The sequence below is a fragment of the Centruroides vittatus genome, unplaced genomic scaffold (assembly GCF_030686945.1).
Source record: "Centruroides vittatus isolate TY-2023 unplaced genomic scaffold, ASM3068694v2 contig_950, whole genome shotgun sequence".
Lineage (NCBI taxonomy): Eukaryota > Metazoa > Arthropoda > Arachnida > Scorpiones > Buthidae > Centruroides > Centruroides vittatus.
The window spans coordinates 1,160,897-1,180,668 of record NW_027122629.1 but is presented as its reverse complement, the minus strand read 5'-3'; the positions used below and the strand labels follow the sequence as shown (position 1 = coordinate 1,180,668).

General features: G+C 29.4%; 1 protein-coding gene across 1 annotated transcript in view; it reads right to left on the bottom strand.

Moving 5' to 3' along the window:
- Positions 1-19,772, bottom strand: part of LOC136985099 (AP2-associated protein kinase 1-like) — a 66,475-nt gene that overhangs the window by 6,371 nt on the left and 40,332 nt on the right. Inside the window, exons 4-11 of the mRNA XM_067282302.1 lie at positions 15,304-15,409; positions 11,095-11,234; positions 6,787-6,908; positions 5,906-5,987; positions 4,137-4,269; positions 3,961-4,064; positions 2,738-2,820; positions 2,510-2,664 (exon numbers count right to left, since the gene is read on the bottom strand). Coding sequence (XP_067138403.1) covers positions 2,510-2,664; positions 2,738-2,820; positions 3,961-4,064; positions 4,137-4,269; positions 5,906-5,987; positions 6,787-6,908; positions 11,095-11,234; positions 15,304-15,409 — 925 coding nt within the window. The remainder of the gene's footprint in view (positions 1-2,509; positions 2,665-2,737; positions 2,821-3,960; positions 4,065-4,136; positions 4,270-5,905; positions 5,988-6,786; positions 6,909-11,094; positions 11,235-15,303; positions 15,410-19,772) is intronic.

Sequence of the window (19,772 nt, the reverse complement as noted above, 5' to 3'; positions counted from 1 at the left end):
GTTTATTTCCTGTAATAACAATTTCAGTATTATAACCTACTAAAGTTTAGGAAAATTGATTGTGGTAAATTAATGTAGTGTCTCCACCTTCTCATTTTCAAAGTCATCGGTGAAAACACCCTGCTAACTCAACTTTCATAAACTGAGACAACCATCACTTTCTATTATTTACTAAGTACAGTAACTTAGACTATTTAATTTTGAATAATTTTGATTTGCATGATTATTATTTTTTTCAATAAAAATCAAAACTATATTTCATTAATAACTGTATTGAAAAAAATGTTGAGCTTTCTTAGCTCAACATTTAGAATTTTTATCATCATGTTAAAATGATTTATAAACCATACCATAAACACAACACTTAGAAATTAGAAAATGTTTAGATACACTATGACAATTGATGAAGAAATTTTTGTAATCCAAGAATAAAGATTTTCTGCAATTAGATAACACTAAAATATTTTAAACAATGTCTTAAAACTTTTAATTAAAAGTTACTGCTATTTTCTACTTACCAATCAAGTCGAAAAAAATTTAGAAAGTTTTTTAAAATTATTTAACAACTAAATGTTACTTTTACTATAATATTTTATACATTTTGATCACAATCTTTTATTTTTAAACATAAGCTAATTATTGCATAAAGAATTAGGAATTTTACAAAACAGTATGAATGTTGTAATTAGAATTATGTTAACATTTGTAATATACTTATTTATCATTTGAATTGATGGAGGATGAATGAAAAATGTAAATGGTAAGTGTGAACATAAAGACAGTGGTGTAGCGTAGTGGGGCGGCAAGGGCAGCCCGCCCCGGGCGGCACTTTTAGGGGGCGGCAAAATTTCACAGTAAATAATAATATCTTGTAAAAATACCTAAATAAGGGGGCGGTGAAATTTTCCTCTGCCCCGGGCGGCTGACACTCACGCTACGCCACTGCATAAAGATGACCAAAAGTGTTATTTAATATTGTTCTCATATCTTTTACTATTAAATTTTCTCACCATTTCTTCTAGAAGAAATTGATCTTTAGATTACTGCAAAGATTTTTTAAAAAAAAAAAAAGTTTCTTACAAGCCAGTTTCAAGTGGATAAAAGCAGTCACACCCCCAAGAAGGTATGGATGGATGCAAGCAAGACATCTGTATGTCACTAGTTCCTTTTTTACAAATTATTTATAATTTTAATTAGAAGTGTTTTGTGTTTTTAAAAAGGACTTTTTTGTAACTTCCGGCAACAAGTAGCCTACAAAGAAAGGTCGGTCGCTGAAAAAGTGTAGTCTTGGAACACAGAGAAAATAAATGGTGATCCCTTTTGAGCAGACTGTCTAATAAAAATAATAATTCTCATTTGGATGAAAACTTACTGATGAAGTTTCTTAATTTTTTAAAGAGTATTAAAAAATTAGAATTAAGTAATAGTTCTAAATGTAATAACTGTATCTCTAAATTTCTTTAGTAGTAGAAATAGAGACTCAAAAAACTCATTAAATTTTTCTTCTCAAAGTCAGTAAAGTAACTAATTTTAATTAATCTTACAATAAACTTTAATCGGAACATTTCAAAAAGAAATAATAGGAGTGTGAAAAACAGTTTATCTTCATTAAATATTTAAATGAAATATTTGTAGAATTGAAGTAAAGTCTTTTTAACCCTTTTTGAACATTTATTCGAAAATTACTATTTTAAGTCATTATACATAGACTTTTTGGGATGCTTTAGTAATTATATACATACATACTGATTAACATGTAATAAAAATTTTGTTTTATCCTATACCTTGTGCTTTTTGTCAATTAGATTTCTTTATTGATGTAGTTTTTGAGATATTATTGCTACATTACTAATATAAAAAAATTTTTCTAAAACAGTCATTATTTTACAAGATGCATCTGAAAAGAATTGTCTTTTCCCTACATTTAGATTGACAATAAATTTTTTTAAAGTATACATTTGAATGAGCATTAAAAAATCTGTGAATGTACAGTACCAGCAAAATGATTCTACAAGTATATTGTTTAATTCTGTTGGAACACCAATATGAATGCTAAAAATGTTTCTGAAAACAAGGCATTAAATTTTAATCTTAATTTAGTGAAAAAAGTGTTTAGATGACACTAGATTCAGAGAATATATGCATGGTTAATCATTTTCTAGGTTTTAAAAACTGCTTCAAAATTTAACTGCAATTACTTGGCTATTGTTTGTTTTTAATAAAAAAAATTCTGAATTAAAAATTCTTATAATAATAATACTAATCGTATTGACTAAATTTTATCAGCATTAACTGCCACATAAAATAATTTTTTTTATCTAGATAAAGAACTCTTTCACAACTATTACAAACTATGAAAAATCTTCTTAAATATTTTTATTTAGTGAAGGAACTGTGTGTGTGTGTGTATACAGTAACTATACATTTTTCAGTTTTTTAATATTCTTTAACTTCATATTTAATTTTTATATTTAAAATCTTAAAGGAAAAAAAAAAAATCAATCCTCACCCTGGGGTGTAGTTGGAGTAGGTGTTAAGCGTTTACTTGGAGTTAAACTTGCCTGTGATAAAAGAGGTAAACCCCCAACTGTTGGAGGTTGAGAGCCCTTTGGCCGCTGCCGAGGCGCAACTGATGTTCCTTCCACAATTGGTGTTGTAATTAGCCTAGCAATTTAATTTATAATTTAAGTTTTTAATTTTAGACTATTATTATTATTATTATTATTGTAAATCTCACCTCTGTGGTTTTGAAATTGCTTTCTTTGACTCACTTTCAATATTTGGTACTGGAAGGGATGCAATATCTGGAATGGGTGAATTCTGTAGAATATCAAGTATGTTATAAATAGGAAAAAACTGAATAAGGAAACAGAATTTGAAATAGATGTAATTTTTTATAATTAAATAATTATTATAATTTAAATGCTATATATTATTTATCTATGTCTTCTAACTTGTATTCATATTCAGTTTTTCTTTTTACGGGATCATATGCATAACCTGGTAATATTCTGTTGATTTCTCATCATAATTACACTGGCGCACAATTTGTTCCTTGAATTTGATGTTCTGTAAAATCCTGTAATATGTCTTCTCTGCATGTGTCAAATTTAAACGTTATACATTGTTTACTTTACAAGATGTCACTTTGGTTTACAGAGTACAGAATAATATCCTTGACAAGACTCCCATAGGGAGTCCTTCAAACATTGTAATAGCATGGGCTAATTTCCAGCTGAACTTGTTTCTCATAAATGATGGGAGGGCTGAGGTGTTTCTCAAACAGACCAGAAAATCATTTTTCTGTATTTTTTGCACACAAAATATGACCTTTAAAAGTTGAAATGGTTTGGGATTTATCATCTCAGGCTATGGTATGAAGACAAGCACTTGTGGTCATTGCAACTTTTGTGGTCATAGCAGACACATATCATTAGGTCATGCATAGCTGACAATCCATGATGTCATGCCTATCTCTTGCAGCAATCATGAGAGTAGTCCTCAACATTTCTGAAGGCATCAGGTCACTGAAAATGTCATCAGTGAGAAAAATTACCATGTTATGCATACAATCATGTGAAAATAAGAAAATTTGTATGTGATCACATGGATAAGGCAGTGATTTTCTGAGAGCCTGTGATAAACAAAAAACTTTTTTGATTGAAATTTTTCACAGATGGACAGCTAGCATGAGGATATCAAAGCAAAGCTAAGAACTTAATTTGGTAAAAATGCCCACAAAATAAGTAATAGCTGTATAAAATCTCCACTACTGCATGTGATTGCAGGTTAAAGGACTAGAATATTGAATGTGCACTGTATAAATTTTCATATTCTTTAAATATTTCAATTCAAAATATAATCATCATCTAAACTGTATAAATGTATCTCTATAAAGATTAAACTGCATTAATATTTATTTAATAAATTAGGTTAAAATTTTTTTCTATAAAACTACACCTTTAAATTTGGTACAGGACACTCCTTTCCTGCTATTGTAAATGCTACAAAAGAAACTTGAAAAATATCTGGTCTTCTGTCTGCATCAGGCTCCAACATATAACCTTTCAAAAAAAAATTTTTTTTTTCAATTATTTTTATCTGTTTAGTTTATATTATTCAAAACCTGTACTTACGAATTAAGGAATGCATATGTTTAGAATATTTAGAATTATCTGGAATGGTAAAGTTACCACTTTGGATAGCCAATGCACTTTCACCAAATGGTAAATTGAAAAAACATAATTTGTACAACAAACACCCCATGGCCTGTAAAAAATTTTTTAAATTAATTGTGTACCCACAGAACAAAGTCATTTTTAAAAAAAACTGATAAATAACCTTTATAAATATGCAATGGAACAAACAATATATTATTATTATTGGGTTTAGTGGGTTATACTCGGTTGACAATGGTGGCTGTGTACTATGCTGGACCAAAGGCATAGCAACCAAAACAAAACTAAAATAAAGTATGTATGTCAGAGTCAGTGTCTGTATTCAGGAATTTCCTAACAATATGGCATGTATTCAATATAGTGACCTTCTGTAGTGTGATGAATGTATTTCTATTCAATTGTAATGTCCCAGGCTTTTGTGTAGTGTGTGTGGTATCACACCTGTAGAAAAGAGAACAACAGGTACAATAAGCACCCTATCCATCCTCCACAGATGCCTTATTTCCTGGGCAAGTACTGTATACTTGCTGACTTTTTCAGTGCATGTGTTTTGTATATTGTGAGTGTTTGGAATGGATATGTCTATAATGTATGTGATTTTATTGTGTTTGTCAATAAGTGTGATGTCTGGTCTGTTGTGGTAAATTGTTTTATCTGTGATTATGGCCCTGTCATAGTACATTTTGTGCATGTTGTTTTCCAATACTATCTGTGGAATGTATTTGTAATATGGTTTGTGGATATCTACTAATTTGTGTTTCTTTGCAAGCTCTTGGTGTATTATATTTGCTACTTGATTATGTCTGTGTAAATAATCTGTCTGTGCCAAGAACTTGCAACCAGAGGTGATGTGTTGTATAGTTTCTGGCATGACGTGACATTTTCTGCATGTGTCATTTGTGAGTGTTGTATCTTTGAGTATGTGTTTTCTGTAGTTTTTAGTATTTATGACCTGATCCTGTATGGCGATCATGAATCCTTCCGTCTCCCCAAAGAGGAATCCCCGAGCTAACCAGCTGTTTGACGCAGTTTTGTCAACAAAATCCTGGGCCAGGTCGTAAGGATGCCTGCCATGGAGTGCCTTTTGAGCCTATGATTGCTTAACGGTGTCTATGCTTTTTATATGTTGTGTCATGTCCATATGATGTGAGTGTAAGTTTAATGGTGTGTTATTCAAGTCTGCTAGAGTTACTGCTTTATGTAACTGTGATGTTTCTTGTTTTTTGTAGAAAAACTCTCACAGTGACTATATTTGTTTGTAGTGAAGGTTAACTGTGTCTATCAGGCTACATCCACCTTCTTTATATGGAAGGATTAATCTTTCTGTGGCAGATTTAGGATGATGTTGTTTATGCTTAGTAAGTGTTGTTCTTGTTTTCCTTTGGAGTTGCACAAGATCTGTGCGAGTCCAAAAGAATATGTAAGTACTAGAATGACATGTGTGTTTATTGCTTTGACTGTGTTTTGCATTTAACTCTCTTCTGAGAATACTATTTTATATTATTTTTTTTATTTAACAAGTGTAATGTGTGTTATATTAACAATAAATGAATATAATATTTTAATTAAACTAATCTAATTCTGTTAATGTAAACTAAATCAAACTGAGTAACAACTATAAAAATTATAGTAATATGTTTCAAAACAAAGTAGTTCAATTCATTTATCAATGTTTAAAGCTATTACAGAAAATTATTAGTAAATTTAAATTATTCAAAGAAATTTACCCAAATATCAGCTTTAGTAGTTATAGGTTTTCCATTATATAAATCTACCATCTCCGGTGCTCTATAGGATAATGTTGTATATCTATAATAAAGAAAAATATTACTAAGTATAAAACAGTTTTCTTTGTAAAATCTATAATTGACTTAATTACAGATTCTATAAAGAAAGAAAAAAGATAAATGTTATAAAACATAACCTGAATGTCAATTACTGGAAAATTTAGCCCAACATTTTGACATCTAATACAAGGTAAAATCAAAGTTCTGAAACTGGCTCAATTATTCTGATTGTGACTTGTACAGTACATAGGCCAACTATCAAGGATCACTACAACAGGTTCTTGTGAGTCATTAGCCCAAGTATCATGTGATCATTGCCTCCTATGTTTCAGACATTTTTGTCAATTGAATGCTGCCAACCTTATTTCCAGGTTGACTATTAAACAGAAGTAGCACCATAAAGTGTGCCATATTATCATACTGAGTACTTTTTAAAATCTGCTTTACATACTTTCTCTTCAGATGTTAATAAAGAACAAAATAAGATAACCTTTTTTCAAGACTTTTCAGAGAAAGTGAAGAGTAAATGCTTAATTTTCTACATTAGAACATGTTAAATGAAAGATTATATGTAGTTGTAATAATGTTATTTTTAGGAATACTGGCATTAACACTTTTTTATCATAAATTAATTAAATGAGAATCTAATATTTCTATAACTTAAAATGAAGATAAATTTTGGTAAAAACAGAAATATCTATAATTGATAAATATGTCAATTTGGTAATAATTATTATATATAATAATTAGTAAAAAATTTTATTTATTATTAATTGATTTAATATTTAATCTGCTTTTATTCATTTAAAACAAATACTTACTTTTGAATTTCTTCTTCTACTGTATTTACACCTTGAAGTTGTGAGTTTAATACTTTTGCTGTTGCACTACCAAAATCACATAATACATAATGACCTGAATCACTGAGTAATATATTTTCAACCTTTAATTAAAAAAAAAAAATTTGGAAAGTTCTGAAAACTACATAAATTTCTTTACTAAAAAGATATTTTACTAAAAACTATAAACGGTACACTAACTGAAAAATCATAATATGCACTGTACATACACATATATACACACAAAAAATGTATATTACATCTAAATGTTAATTTTATGGATTATTCTCATATGACTTTGTTATTATCAAATTAATATTTCTAATCAATAAAATATTTAACTCATTATTACATGAGAGATCTTACTTTTTTTTGCTATAATTTTTCAAAGTTCTAAAAATACTGAATTTAATCTGATAAAATCTGAAGACATTTTGAAAATACTTTTACAAATACAGTAGAGCGTCGATAAGTGGAACGTCGGTAAGTGGAATAGCCGGAAAGTGGAACGATTTTCAGTCGGACTGTGTCGTGCTGAATCGAATGTTTTTGATACTAAATTTACTTCTAAAGTAGAATTTTCATGTTTTTTATATTCTTTAATATATTTATTTTGTTTGTACAAAATGCAGAAATAATTTTTAACAATACGATAGCCTCGATGATTATTATAAAAATTTTCATTAGGCTTAAAATCGACGAAAATTCAACACGAAGCGACACGCAACGGAGAAAAATTCAACAGGAAGCGATACGCAACGGAGAAAAATTTGAACATCGGACAGGTTAATGTATTTTTTCGTACAAAGTCGGAAACTGGAACAAATCATTAACTGGAAGGACCCCAGTCCCCAATTGGTTCCACTTATCGACGCTCTACTGTACTAAATATTCGATTTCTAACCATACTGATTAATTTTAATTACTTAAATTTACTATAAATTTGAGCAGTTAAAAATAGTTTTAAAATAATGTAACAAAGATTAAAACAAAAATAAAATACAATAATTCCATGTATTCTGATTGTTTTTTATTTGACTCTCTTCAAGATGCATTGACTCATCTTACAGATATGTGAGCTAGATATGAATAGTAAATTCATAATAATCCACAACTCATATTCAGTATTGTAAAATTTCAAAAATATACAGAATCAGAAATTTCCTCTTGATTGCTTATTTCTTTCAGTGTGAGCAGCTTGTTTTGACTTTCTATATTTGGTACACACACCACATTTCTCGTTAAAATGCTGGAAGTGGAAATATATGAAAGGAAAGTTACAAACAAAAGAGAAAAAGGATATGCTATTATTTTTTTGTGAATAAGAATGGCAGAAATAATTTATAAGGCAGTTGATTTAAGTCATTAGTGCATATGCAATATAAATGTCTGACAACTTTCCAACTTATAAAAAGTTTAAATTCTTTTTTCTAATAATGAAATGATTATAAAAATTTAATTATTTTAAAGATAAGAGACAAAACTATCAAACATTTATCCAATAATATATGTAGAATTTCTTTAAGTGAAGAGTTATCTTGGAATTGAAAACTGTAGGATGTATGTATGTATATATATTCTGCATTTTGTTAAATATAAAATTTAGAAGTATATAGTTTTCATAATAAATAATAATAAGACGATTCATTGTTATAATAATCCTTATAGCAGTAAATCCTAACAGATATTTAAATACATTCTAAAAGTATTGAAATTCCAGAAAATGTAATAATTATTAAAATTCAAAACATGTAAAACAACACTTTTGAGTTTCAATAACTTTTCTTCATAAATGGATTAAATTGATGTAAAAATATTTTTAATGAACACTTTTAATTTAAATATTTATTAGAATACATTAAATTAATTTAATTCTTATTTAAAACTTAAAGATTCATATAATAAAAATTTATAATTATATTTTTGCCAATTTAATTAACACAAAAAATAATATCCAATCATTTAATTATAAAACTCTCTTCTATTTTGATGATACATACATACATACAAGAAAGACATCGGCCGTACATGAAATGTTTAGCTGGCAGAAAAGAGAGTAAGGGAAAGGAGAGGGGAAGGAGGAGGGAGAGGAGATAGACAATAGAAAAAGATAGGATCCCTCTGAACGGCATACATATGGCTACAGTACCCTCTATGTTTAATGTTGGTGTGCAATTTTTATGCTGCAAGGCCATAGTCCCCCAAAGGATCTAAAAGAAAACCTGAGTGTAGCGAACACCAATAATTGAGTGCCGCCACGAATAGCTAAGTGTAGAAGTTAGTGCCAAGTGGCTGTTAGTAGGAAGACTTATACTCTTATCTACTTAATACTAATAAAACTGAACGCAATTGCGAATCTTAATACTACTTAACAGCTAGACAGACAGCACAAAAAGGAAATGAACACAATGACAAACTAGACAAGATCCCAATTTAAAAAAACTTAATAAAATTAAAAAAAATAAATAAATAAATTTGTTTTTAAACATTAACTCACTCACTAACTAAACTAACCTACCATAACTTAGAACGAACCTAAGCAGAGAACTAAGCTAACCAACTCTAATCTAATTTAACCTAACCTATCATATCCTAATTGGAAACCAAGCTAAGAGTCCCTAATCTAACTAACAATTAGGACTAACCGAATTTAGACAGAAAAAAGAATTAAAATACAAGTTAAAAGGCAGCTAAATGCTGACAGTTGAAACAAAGCAAGGAAAAGCTAATTGCTAACCGTGCCCCTGGAGTGAGTGCTCTCAAGAGCCCCACTAAGGAATATAAATGTGAGTAGATGATGGAACATTGTATGTGTGTGAATGAATTGGTGCAGATTGCTTCAAGAATAGCAGCTCTCATTAAACTATCCCTAATGTGATTGTACCTATTGCACCAAAAGACTAAGTGAAGTGGTGTTTGGTCGTCCTGAATACCACAATTGCATTGTGGATTGATGACCCCAAGGTTAAATCTATGCAAGTATTTCTTAAAGTTGCTGTGTCCTGTAAGTAGCTGAGTGAGGGTGTAACTAGGGTAAAAGAACCCCCAAGAACCCCCGCATGACCCTGAACCCATTGGAAATCTATTCTAATGTTGTTGTCTAAGTGTCTTAGAATGTGGTGTATGAGATTTTGGACGAGTTTTAAGCAACTGTCAGACTTCACAATCCTGTGTAAAGCTACCCTACTGTCAGAATAAATGTGATAGTGTAACCAGTGTCTTTTGTCCTTCCTATGCATAATGTGAATTAAGCTCATATAAATAGCTAGTTTCCAGCTGTGTTATTGAGCAGTGTGAATCTAGATGGAAGCATGAATTGTGAAGCTTGCAACCTATGTCAGAGTAAACTACAAAAGTAGCCACCACATCGTCAGCCATCTTGGAACAATCAGTGTAAATCCTAAACATGGGATGATCACCTGGATCTTCAAAGCAAATGTCAGGGGCAAGCTGATGGGAGGGGTGGTAATCGTAAGTTGGGGGGTATTTTTGTTGATGCTGAATTTTTTGATATCATCAATCAAGGTCAAACTGGGGGAATCTTACCTACTCTAATCATTTTGTCAACATCCGAGTCGCTATAATCTTGCCAAGGTAAAGTGACAAGATTTTCCTGTCAAATAATGCGTTTAGTTTCTAAGTCGATAGGGGTCAATCCTGACATTACCAAAAGGGCACTAGTGGGTGCGGTCCTATAAGCCTTACAAGTGTGGAGAGCTACAATCCTTTGAACAGATAAGTTTTTTGTGGTAATGGACTTTGGCGGCTACGTGGCCCCAGACCTGTATGGCATAGAGGAGTGCTGGCTGAATTGCACCCCTGTAAATAAGCTTAGTAACGTTAGGGCCAAGGCCCCATGCGTTCCTAGCAATACTAATGAGGACATTGGCAGTCTTTTTAGCTTTGTCCATGATGTATTTGATATGGGGTGTGAAGTTAAGTCACTCGTCAAGAATAATGCCTAAATATTTAATTTCCGTTGTTTGCTTTATTCTGTGAGCACCTAATTGAAGGGTAAGCTTCCTAATGAGTGGCATGTTCCTATCAACTATCATGCTTTTTTGATGATAGCCATACTTTGTAAATACAGAAAATTTTTTAATAAACTGTTCAAATTCTTCAACAGAAAAACCAAAGGAATAACTAACAAACACACACAGTACACAGTCCTAGATTTAGAAATAATTTCACAAAAAAAAATTGAATCACAAATATCTATCAGATTTTAACACATTAATTATTATTTATAATAGTTTCAAACTATTTAAAGGAAAATTTTATAAAAATTACCTTTAAATCTCTATGGATAATTGGAGTCTGACAGTGATGTAAGCGTGAAACAGCTTCACATAAATCACAAAATATTTGCAATATTTCTTCTTCAAAAAACCCAATATGTAGCCTTTCATTCATAAGTTGCAAAACATGACCTAAATTTTAAAGCAAATAATCAAAAAAATTATGAAAATGTTATTGATAAATTTTTTAATTAAAATACAAAAACTTATCTGTAAATATAAACCATTTTGATTTTTAACACAACAATAAACAAAATAATAACTCCTCAAAGCAAATGGTGAAAATACGAGGGCTATTTTTTAAATAAGGTCCGTTTGTGAATAAAAGTGAGAATAATGCGCAATCACGGCAGTATGCATATGCTTCTGCTCCGAGCAAGCTTGGCGCGCATTTTGACGCCATTTGCAGCCATATCGTCTGTCTGTATGCTGAGCTGTAAAAGTTTAAAATGTTTAAGAAAATTGAGTCTCCCGCCGACTGTGAGATACGATCTGTTATTCGATTCTTGAATGCAAGAAACTTGGCAGCAGCGGAAATTCACTGTCAGATTTGTGAAGTTTACGGTGATAATGCTATGAGTGACAGTAAAGTTCGAAAATGGGTAAGAATGTTCAAGGATGGGCGAGTTAATGTGCATGGTGAGCCACTCCCTGGTCGACCTTCTATGATTTCTGAAGATTTGGTTCGTGATGTGGATAACAAAATTCGAGAGGACCGACGATTCACGATTTCAACGTTATCAATTGAATTTCCACAGATTTCAAGATCAGTTTTGTATACCATTGTTTCGGAGAAACTGAATTATCGAAAATTGTTTTCTTGGTGCGTTCCAAGACTGCTTTCTGACGATCACAAAACAAAAAGATTAAACAGTTCTTTATCATTTTGACTCGATACGATCATCCACACAGTCCAGACCTTGCACCCAGTGATTTTCACTTGTTTCGATACTTAAAGGAGTTCCTTGGTGGTCAACATTTCAACGACGAAGGAGAAGTGAAAACTGCAGTCGTGGATTGGGCTTCTTGACAGGCGGCAGATTTCTTTGAAGTCGGAATTAAAAAAAATTGTTGAGCGGTATGACAAATGTTTAAACAAAATGGAAATGATGTAGAAAAGTAGATAAAAGTATGTAGAATATAGAAAAAAATATATTTTAACGATATTTACAGTATTTTTCTTCTTATTAAAAAACGGACCTTATTTAAAAAATAGCCCTCGTATTAATTTTAATCCTAAATAGAAACAAGCAGTTATTTATTGTGACATCATCAGAAAGCCAGGCTGCAATTTTTAATCATATTTTTAATTAATTTCATTTAAAATATATGCTCTAGATTTTAATAGTATCTTGTCCTTGAACATCATACTTTTCCTGTTAACAACACAGTCATATCAGTCATCTATCTAACTCTGTTCTAGAGAAAATTTTTGAATTGAAATAAAGAGCTTTCTGGTCCAAACCAGAAGTTACTATAGTTAATCAGGACCTCCTGCCCATAAGCTTTCCATATCTGGTCTTCACTTTCATCTATCTAACTCCATTCTTGACATTAAAGAAAGACAAACAGACAACAGATGGACGCCAACGAGAACTTATAAATCTGCAATTTGAACATCGCAGCCCAATAAATTTTAAAGTTGTTTATTCATAAAATTGTTTCTCATTTTACTAGTGATGGGACTATATCAAAACTTCTCTTGATTCTGCCGGAAACTCCCAATTTAGATTCTTTTGAATAATTTCTAAAGTTTATTTTAGTTTAGAAAAACTAGATTTACGTTACAAGCACGGTACATTAATTAATCATTAAACATCAAGTTTAAGAATGAAAAATGATCAGAAAATGCAGAATTAACCTTTTGAAAGAAATGTGAAAATTCTCCATTTATGCATGGATATGCATGCTTTTATTGTGTACTACAAAATAAATTTTTATTGCAACACCACCCTCAAAGAAATCACAACTAATTCTCTTTTACTCAACAAACTATTCCATCAGGTCATGTAGGGTCACCATCTTTGGAAACTGCTTCATTGGCTGATGCAATGACCAGAGGAGTGCACTTTTTTCACACTTCTCACAATAGGCATGTCTTGTAAATGATTTAACTTCATCATATTTAATATTAAATGAGGTTTGTCAAATGATATAATGAGACATCGAGAGATAACCAAATTATCATTGAAAGTTAACAAATTTTTGAAATCATTCAAAAATTGGTTAACTCTCAATTAAACAGTTTAGATTTAAACAATGTTTTAAAAACTGTTTAAAAGTTGTTTTGAAATTTTCAAATTATAAATCAATTTTTAAATTTACGTTATTTGTGTATGGCAGTGATAGAACATTTTGCTTTTAATATATAGATATACAGAATACAAATTGCTGGTCAAGCCGGCCCAATGCCGACTGAATGGCAACCCTAAAGTCAACCTATCTCCTCTAAAATGGAGACAGTCAGTACTGACCAAGTGCAATCTCTCATCACCTCTGACTACATGAAAGGAACGTCCAATGTGACTGTCATCACCTCATGTATGGGGCATTGCATACTCTCAGCTTTGTTGACATTAAAGTTTCCAATAAATAAATATTTAATTGTTATTTAATATCATAATTTAAGAAATTTTTAATCTTTGACTGAAACAAATAATTAATTTTCTTATAAAATGTGGAAGAATCGTTTCTAAGAATCAGAAATTGTGACAAGATTTTCTTAATTCTGATTCCAATACCTGGAAAATGTGTGATTTCTCCAATTCCCATTAATTGTCCCATCACTACATTTTACTTAATTTTTTTCAATTTAATCAAATTTTCAATATTAGTGAATAGTAAAACACTTTTAAGATATATGAGCAATTATTTTATTGTGACATTGTCAGAATGCTGGGCTTTAATTTTTAATATTTTTTAATTTATTTAATTTAAAATACTAATTTGAGGTGGAGAAAATATATGTCTTTCCCCTGTGTATCATACTTTTCCTGATATCATCATCATCATGCAGGTCATCTATACAACTTCATTCAGGGGGAAAACTTTTGAATTGAAATAACATGACTTCTGGTGCAAACCAGAATTCATATAATTAATTGGGATCTCCTACCCCTAAGTTTTCTATATCTGTTCTTCATTTTTTTTATTGTGTTCTATCTAATTCTATCTATCTAATTCTGTTCTTGAAATTAAGAAGGACAGACAGCAGATGAACAACAGTGGGAATTTATAGCTATTGTTCTGCTTATAATTTCTTACTGGAAAGAATAGTTCTTAATAAAATGAATTCCTTATCTGTAATGTCATATGTGTGTTAACGAGGATGATAAAATCTTCTAATCAATTGGATTCAATAATAAATAAAAAGTTCAGAACTCTACAACATATGAACTAGGAAATGTTTGATCCTGATTATAATTTTTTACACAGACCTATTCACTATGATTATTAGTCATAACACATAATTCATTAAAACAAGAAAAAACTATTGTCTATCAGTGTTAATGCTGATAGACAGTAGTTATTTCTCATTTTAATAGATTATATTTTCATTTGGTGATCTAATCATTTTTATACATATCGTATTTTACGGACTATAAGATGCACTTTTTTCTTCGAAAAATTGCCTCCAAAATTCAGGTGCGTCTTATAGTCCATAGCGTCTTGTAGGTATTTTTTTAAAAAATTGCTTAAAAATTAAGGTGCGTCTTATAGTCCATAAAATATGGTAATACATAATTATAAACATACTTCATCCTCCTCCCATTCAATGGACTTTGCCTCCTTATTTCCAATACAGACTAGTCATAACAAAACTTTTGACAAATTATTGTTGATTCATGGTACAGCATTTCTAAGCCAAGTACTAAGTATTGAACTTGTGGATTTTAAGCTAAGTAGCTTATACATATATATACACACACGTGTGCATGTGTGAGTGTGAGAGAGAGATGAAAAGAGTAGACAAAAACATAAAACAATTGAAGTCCACATTTTTTTAAATATGGCAAATCAGAGAGAAAATAAATATTTAAATATTGTGTTGATTATAACAGAAGTGCAAGTTAACAAAAAAAACCCAAAAGAGTTATTGAAAAATTTGACATACATGATTTCAACTACTAAATTAATGTAAAATGATCAAATTTTAAATTTTAAATAGTTATTTCAATTCAAAATGAAGATATTTTCTTACCTCTACAATAATGCATCAATAATAATACTTCATAAACACCATCTCGTACATGACTAATACTTGAATCAACATAACCAATTATATTTTTATGACCACTCAAACTACTCTGTCAATGTTAAAAAAATATATATGTATTGATTAGAAATTAAATAGTCATAAGAAAAATAAAAATTATAAATACTAAAATAATTTAACAAACAGTTAGTTCAATAACTTTCTTAACAGTCTTATTTTATAAGCTAATTACATCAAACTCCCAATTATCTGTACTAATTAGTGAATGGATGTGCACTGAAACTGGCAAACACTAATAATCCAAAATAGCCCACTAAACTATAAAAAAACTATTCAGGGAATTTTAAATGAACTACAAGTATATATATACAGTTCAATACAGCTCAACTCCATATAATGCAATGCAAGTGAGAGCCCCAAATTACATAAGCTGAAATGTGACAGGGTGATTCAAAACTCACAAAAATTTTTAAAAATTAATAACTCACAAACCATTTACAGTAAGATGATGCGGTTTTCACAGAAATGCTTAGAAAGAAGCAGGATATTTTTAGGTGTAATAAAAATTTTAGTATCAAAATAGTTACATTTCTTGCCATTAGATGGCACTGTAGGAAATTGAAAGTAGGCAAGCACTCAACCGTATAACATTCATGCAGGATGGAGCACCTCCACACATTGCTGCTCCTGTCAAACAACTGCTTATAACATAACCTTTAGAGAGAACCATGCTTCAGTCACTTTTTTCCAAATGAGGTCTCCAGACCTCATTTGGAAAAAAGTTATGACCTTTGGTTACGAGGCTACTTGAAGTCAAAGGTGTACAGACATCAGATAACTTCATTAGCCATGTTCAGCATTAAAGAGTTTTAATGCCAACTGAAATACTCTTTAATGCTGTTCATAGTGTCATACATTGTCTAACAGCTGTGCTTATGAATGATGGGCACCACATTGAACATTTGTAAATTTGTTAAAATAAGAATAAAGAAATAAAAATGTTCTTCGTGTAAGCTCTAGTAACAACTACACAAATTATGTAATCTTATCAAGCACCATCTAATGGCAAGAAATTAACTATTTTGGTACAAAAATTTTTATTGAACCTAAAAAAAATCCCACTTCTTTTTAAGCATTTCTGTGAAAACTGCATCATCTTACTGTAAATAGTTTGTGAGTTATTACTTTTTAAAAATTTCTGTGACTTTTTAATTACCCTGTATATTTAGTCAAAAAAAAAAAAAATGTAATTTCTATTTTCAAAAATATCATGAAGAAATTTAAATATTACATTTCTATGTATAATTCTTACATTTTTTTTTTTTTTTTTCAAATTACTGTAATTTGATTTTAGGACTAGCAAGATATTTTTTTCAAATCTACTGTTTATAATACATAAAATGTATGTTGAAAAAAAAAACCGCACTTATCAATAAATTTCTAAAGTTTCATTTATAAATTTAAGTCAATTCCTGTGGACATTTTAGACTGTTTCTTGGAGTCAGCTGATCTTGAAAGCCTACTGCTTGCCCACTAATGTGTATACAACTTCCTATTTGTTACACTGTGCATGGATAAGATAGACAAAATATTTTGACAATGTATGAATAATCTGCAAAATGCATGAATATTGTAATAATCCACACGTGGATAATTGAAAGTTTGATGTAATTTGGAATTAAAATAAACTACAGATTAGAAATTGATCATTGTTAGATCTACAAAAAAGATACTTTTCTGAAAATATTCTGAAAAAAGTACGCAGTATTAGTATTTTCAACAAATACTTAATATATTATGCTGATTTAATAGCCAAATATATTATTATGAAATTTAGTTTATTAAATTAGCAATTCAAACTCTATTTCAAGTATAAATGTTTTTGATTTTAATGAAGCTTTTTTTAGGAGCACATCATTGCACTGATATTTGTGAATTTATTTATTCTAAGTTAAAGAAATAAACATTAATTATATAGTTTTAATAGACAAAGTTTATCAGAATAAATTAATTAATGTTTCTTCTAAATATAAAAATATATTATTGCACAGTTTTACAGTAATATTTAAATATAGAGCTATTTAGCTAAACTAAATAACTTAATAATGCTTTAAAATTAAGAACATTATTATTAGAGTTTTAAAGTGAGCTGAAGTGAGCTATTTAAAATTTCAAATTAAATTATTATTTCCTTTTATTATTCTGCAAATAAATTAAAATGTAAATTACAAACATATAAATCTATTGAACTTACAAATTTCAGTAAGAATATTAAATAAAAATTACTATCTAATTTGCTTCTAAAATGATATAATATAATTGAAAGCTGTTATTTCCTTTAAAATTGCTTTGTTCTTATTATACTTATAACATTTTATTGTTATTATTTACGATAATTTTTTTTAATTATAAACAGAAATGTTAAGAAAAATTGATTCATTGAAACTTCATAACTTTTTTTAAGTAACTGATACCGGTTCATTAATTAATAATAAAAAATTCATAAATTTACATATTAAGTTTCTCAATATTGTATGTTCCTAATTGTAAAATATTTTGTAAATTTTAAATTTCGGCTAAATCAGACACACACTTTTAAGTATAAATGAAAATAGAATTAGATGATGTGCTTTTTTATCCATACAAAAAGAAAAATACACATATATTAAAAAGTGGAGACACAATTATTATTTTTAAATTACTGTTTATTTTTATAATTGAATTTTTAAATTTACTCACACACACATGCAGGGGCAGATCTACATAGGGACTAATAGGGCTTAAGCCCTGGGCCCCCAAGTGTCAAGGGCCCACAAAAATTGAATTATCACCATAAATTTTTAGTACTTTTTCATTAACAATGAGCACTTATCGATATAAAGTTTGTCATTCAACACCATTTCATAAATATATTTCAACATTGATTTTGATGTTATTAAAAATGAATTTTAAATCCAATTTAAAGATTCTTAATCTAACAAAAAAAATGAGACCCCATTGAACTTCAATAAGCCTTAGACCCCGAAAAACCTAGATCTGTGTTAAAATATTTGTAACAGCAGAAATTTCATACATTATTATTTTTAAATATTTTATAATTTATTTTAAGAAACATTTAAAATTAAAATTTTTGTCAGTTGTCTTGGAAGGTAACTAAAAAACATTACGTATAATTAACATTGTACTAATGTTTTAATTGATATTAAAATATTTTATTATTGAAGTTAATTGAGAAGTATATAATTCTTTTTCAAAACTGCTAAAATTACAACATTCAGTATTTTTTATTTACAGTTCTGCCATTTTCTAAATATGAGCTTGTGAAGTCGCCACCAGCGAAGACAATGATATGACAAAAAACTTAACTCTCTAAAATGATTTTATGCTTAAAATTAATTAACTCTAGAAATGAGAAATTCTAGAATTGCAGAACCATAGAAGTTGCATTTTTACATGAATATAAGAGATAGCTAACACATAGTTTAACTTTAATTTAGGTTTACAACTGGTAATCTGTCAACTATGTAACTCAACCTTTAAACATTTAAAACCATTATCATAATTTTGAAGTTTTTAGAAACATGATTCCAAATGTGATACTGCTAACTACAACTTTGGACTTGCAGAATATCAAAACAAAATAAATGGTTTTGGTATTACTTTTCTGTCAATACTCAGAATAATTATGGTTTTATCATTTTGCATAATATTTCTGAGATAATTATTCTCAGTATGTTATATCAAACCATAAGTCAATCACATTATAACACATGTGACTAATTTGGATAATTACATTCAGGTAGAGTTGCCATACATCTTGATTTTTTTGGAATCATCCAATTTGAAACACTTTGTCCCAAATGAAAATTTTTTTCCAGAATGTCTTGATTTGTCCATTTCTAACAGAAATATTCTGATTTATATTTTAAAAAATCAAAAATTGCTTGAGTAGGTGTCTGCAGATGTTATGCATGCATACTCCACCTGTCCGTACATGCACGCCTTTAGTAATCTGTGGTGCATATATCATATTCTGTTGGCCCTGTGTTCGGGTGATCAGACATCCTTAATTTCCAGGAACTGACTCTGGTATTGCCTGTTTTTAATATTTGATTGTAAAACCAATCTTGAAATAAAGTAATTTTATTAACACATCAATATATCATGATCAATTTATAGATCAATAAATCAAATTTTTAAAAATTAACTGAAGTTCAATCAATTTTGGGGCCCCATTTTCACTGGTTCTGAAATGTGTCCTAGTTGGATTGTAAATAACATGATCCTTCTATCTGTGTAGTGCTATATGGTGACTTCAAAATTATTGATGGTTTCATGATGATAGATCGATGATTACGTCAGGGCATAGTCTAGCTTCTATTTTTTATCTATTTTTTTTAGTCTCCACTCTGTGGGACTAAGAGGATCTTTAATTTTAATTATGTCCATCATAG